This window comes from Triticum urartu, chromosome 1A, assembly GCF_056163025.1.
Source record: "Triticum urartu cultivar PI428250 chromosome 1A, HENAU_Tu73, whole genome shotgun sequence".
NCBI classification, from domain to species: Eukaryota; Viridiplantae; Streptophyta; class Magnoliopsida; order Poales; family Poaceae; genus Triticum; species Triticum urartu.
Window position 1 is genome coordinate 538729649 of NC_141873.1, and position 3009 is coordinate 538732657.

The following is a 3009-nucleotide window of genomic DNA, read 5'->3' on the forward strand; positions in this document are numbered from 1 at the left end:
GATTTGGTGAGATACAGTCATTCCTTGAGTAGCGTTAAACTGAACACAGTGAACCACTCATGATTTGCAATGGTCCTGCTGCTGAACAAGGATGTTTGTTTCGCTTGTTAAGCAACAAGTGGGGTGGTGGCGCAGTTGGCTAGCGCGTAGGTCTCATAGCTGAATGCGAGTGATCCTGAGGTCGAGAGTTCGAGCCTCTCTCACCCCACCATTTATTATATGACCTTGTAGTGATGAAACGCTCTGCGGCAACTTGGGTCGCCGCATGTGCACCTGATTCGTCAGGTGAACTGAGCTAGTCTGAACATTGTCTTCTTTTTCTTAATTTTTTGTTCAGCCTTTAACAGTGCCTTCATCTGTCGTTAGACCTGTAATGAAGCGCTTGGAGATGCCATCTTCACTAATCCATTCACCTGACTTTTTTTTTAAACTTTTCTTTGTTTTCAATAAAACCAACACTGGAAGCTTAGCTAAGCCATCTCATTTCACCATGACCCGTACGTGATGCACTGATGCCTATCTTCTCTCGAGAAAATACCCGGTTCGAGGGATTTCTTTCTCCCAAATACTCCTAGAAGCTTGTTCAAAAATTTTTTTTACTCCTAGAAGCTACGGCCAATATTAAGCAGGCACAAATGACGGGAAAGCTACGTATCTACGGGTTAGCCAGACAATCGCCATGGTTGGTTCTGAGATTTCCCTTCCCTGCCGAACTGGACTTTTGGAGTGCTTCATTTTAACTCTTAAGATTACAACATCACAGTACAGCTAAAAATAATAGATACTCCTGATTTTGTAATGCACCACTCTCTTTTTATCTGTTACGAGTATTCTTTTACCTCAAATACTCCTGATTTGTAATACCAGATCGACAATCTAACTGTCTCAGATAACAAAATGCCCTGAATAGTGAACACGCACACACATGACACTAGTCCAAAACACCGGACTCTGTCGAATGGTTGGGAGAGCGAGCTATTAGCTAGTGCCTAGTGTCCTCCGTTCCCGGGCCTCCTGCGTGGATCGTGTCTGGAGTTGGCTCCTCCATAGTCGTAGTCCAGAAAATCCGTCAGAATCCTCATCCTGCTGTTACTCTGCATCCGAAGATGGTAAAGAGAAGTGTGACCCTGGGTTAAACAAACGGAAAAAGATCAGTAGACTTTATAAGCAGTTCTGCCTGTTGATCTGTGTACGTATCTAGAGCCATACACAATTGTAGTTTAGTACCATCTTCAGTCAATCAGCATTTGACATTTTGTTATCATGAATGTGAGAAAATGAAAAATAATGTAACGGAGTGTACATAATGACACTAGCTCTGGCATTCCCTTCAATTTCTCTCAGACGGACCAAGCAACATTAATAATTAACAAAATGCCATACTTTTCATAGATGACACCATATGTTTGACATAACCCAAGTCTACCAATTCTTTCGGATTATTAACATATGCAGACCTTGATGTCAAAAACATACAGACCTTTGTCACTTTGGAGGCATCCCTATCACGTTCTGTCGTTGAAACTTCTCCTGGATGCGCTGAAACCAGATAAACTAATGAAGCTCATTCGCATTAGGGTAAACCGATGAAAAAGAGGCAAGAGGGAAGAAACATCGTACCTGAAGATGATGCAGTGATCAACAGGGCCATCAAGAAGACGGCGGTGAAGACGGGCATTGTCAGTTTAGCCATCCGATTTCTTGTACCACTCCTACCTGTGCTATGAGTTAGTCATCTTATCTCCTCCTTATATACTGGCGATGAGTGGAGTGTGCAGCTGTAAGAGGGCAAGTGGCGGCACCTTTTTTGCAATGGTGCAAATGATTCAGGTCACCATTGATTTGGTCTATGCGACAGTGATGAATCTGATCAGAACAATGTCAACCACTACGTATGGTGCTTCATTTGCCCGAGATCATGCATGCATATGCTTCCAGCTTCAGAAGTGCACGAGCTGGTCTGGTCGTCCTCGACAACATCGATTGTTTGGCCTTTTCAGTTTTCACTATGCACACCGATGACAAAATCGTTCGATCGTGCTGAACCACGTGTGGTTCATGTATAGGAATAGTAATTACTCCCTCTGTTCATCACAATAAGATGTTCTAACTTAATTTTGAATCAAATAAATATAGACATATTTTAGTGCATGTGTTTGTTCACCCATTCTAGTCCGTATATAGTACACATTCAAATATTCAAAACATCTTATATTTACGGACGGAAAGCCTACAGATAGTTAGCTAGAAGATTGATACGAGTCGGTGAAATGGAGGGGACTACGAGCGCAACGATGCGTCAGCGTGAGTGCACGGGCACGATCGAACGGATAGAAGGGTCCTGGATGAAATGCAGTGGTTACATCTACATGCATGTCATGTGGTACTCCTAACCTAGTAGCCTACCCGGCCTAGCCAGCTATCCTGATTACAGTGATGTGTGCGTCTACATGCACTATCATCATCCTTGTCGGTGCGTCCATGAGTTGTGCCTGTGGGCAAAGCTGCCACTACGACCAAGATGCATGCACAGCACCGCACCTGTGGGATCAATGATGACCGGCCGCCACCTACGTGGCAGCGGGTTGCAATTGTGATGCACCGGAGTATTGATTTGCTTTTCTTTTTGAGTAAACGAGGACGTTGCCGCTGCGTGCTTGCTTTGATCGGGGTCCTAACCTACCCGGTCGAGCCGTCAAGGCGGAGGCAGAAGCGCTGGTTGCTGATTTGGTTCTCACTCCATGGGTTAGCTTCCGAGTGGACCAAGGCATCAAACTCAACTATGGCACCTATTAGGAGCTTTTATTTATGGCTTTTTTATCAAAGTAAAAAAGCTGAAAAAACAAAAGAAAAAACCCAAACAATCAGGGCCTATAAGCCCCATAGCTTGGAATAAATGCTTTCATAGCAGCTTGCCCGAGAAAAACGAAGCCTTAAAAATTTAGTGCCTACCTACAACTCGTACCTGTAAATTCAAATATAAGACCTAAGCCTTTTTTTGGTAATCAA

At 43.8% G+C, this 3009-nt stretch overlaps 1 protein-coding gene and 1 non-coding gene across 2 annotated transcripts; one reads left to right on the forward strand and one right to left on the reverse strand.

The window, feature by feature from the left end:
* Positions 1 to 120: 120 nt before the first annotated feature.
* TRNAM-CAU (transfer RNA methionine (anticodon CAU)) lies at positions 121 to 208 on the forward strand. Its single transcript is given in 2 exon segments — positions 121 to 158; positions 173 to 208. It is a non-coding gene; the product is annotated as a tRNA-Met (tRNA).
* Positions 209 to 706: 498 nt separating this feature from the next.
* On the reverse strand, positions 707 to 1716 carry LOC125537822 (uncharacterized). Its single transcript, XM_048701140.2, has 3 exons — positions 1621 to 1716; positions 1481 to 1539; positions 707 to 1127 (listed from the first exon to the last, which is right to left on the reverse strand). Exons 1-3 carry the CDS (start codon positions 1691 to 1693, stop codon positions 990 to 992), a joined length of 270 nt encoding a protein of 89 aa, XP_048557097.1. The 5' UTR covers positions 1694 to 1716; the 3' UTR covers positions 707 to 989.
* Between the last annotated feature and the right edge of the window lie 1293 nt (positions 1717 to 3009).

What these genes read in the sequence shown, in the direction of transcription:
- LOC125537822 (XM_048701140.2), bottom strand. Translation starts at nt 1,693, where the DNA reads ATGGCTAAACTGACAATGCCCGTCTTCACCGCCGTCTTCTTGATGGCC. An exon ending in GATCACTGCATCATCTTCAG is followed by an intron (nt 1,540 to 1,620) that starts GTACGATGTTTC and finishes ATCTGGTTTCAG; the next exon opens with CGCATCCAGGAGAAGTTTCA. An exon ending in ATGCCTCCAAAGTGACAAAG is followed by an intron (nt 1,128 to 1,480) that starts GTCTGTATGTTT and finishes TGTTTAACCCAG; the next exon opens with GGTCACACTTCTCTTTACCA.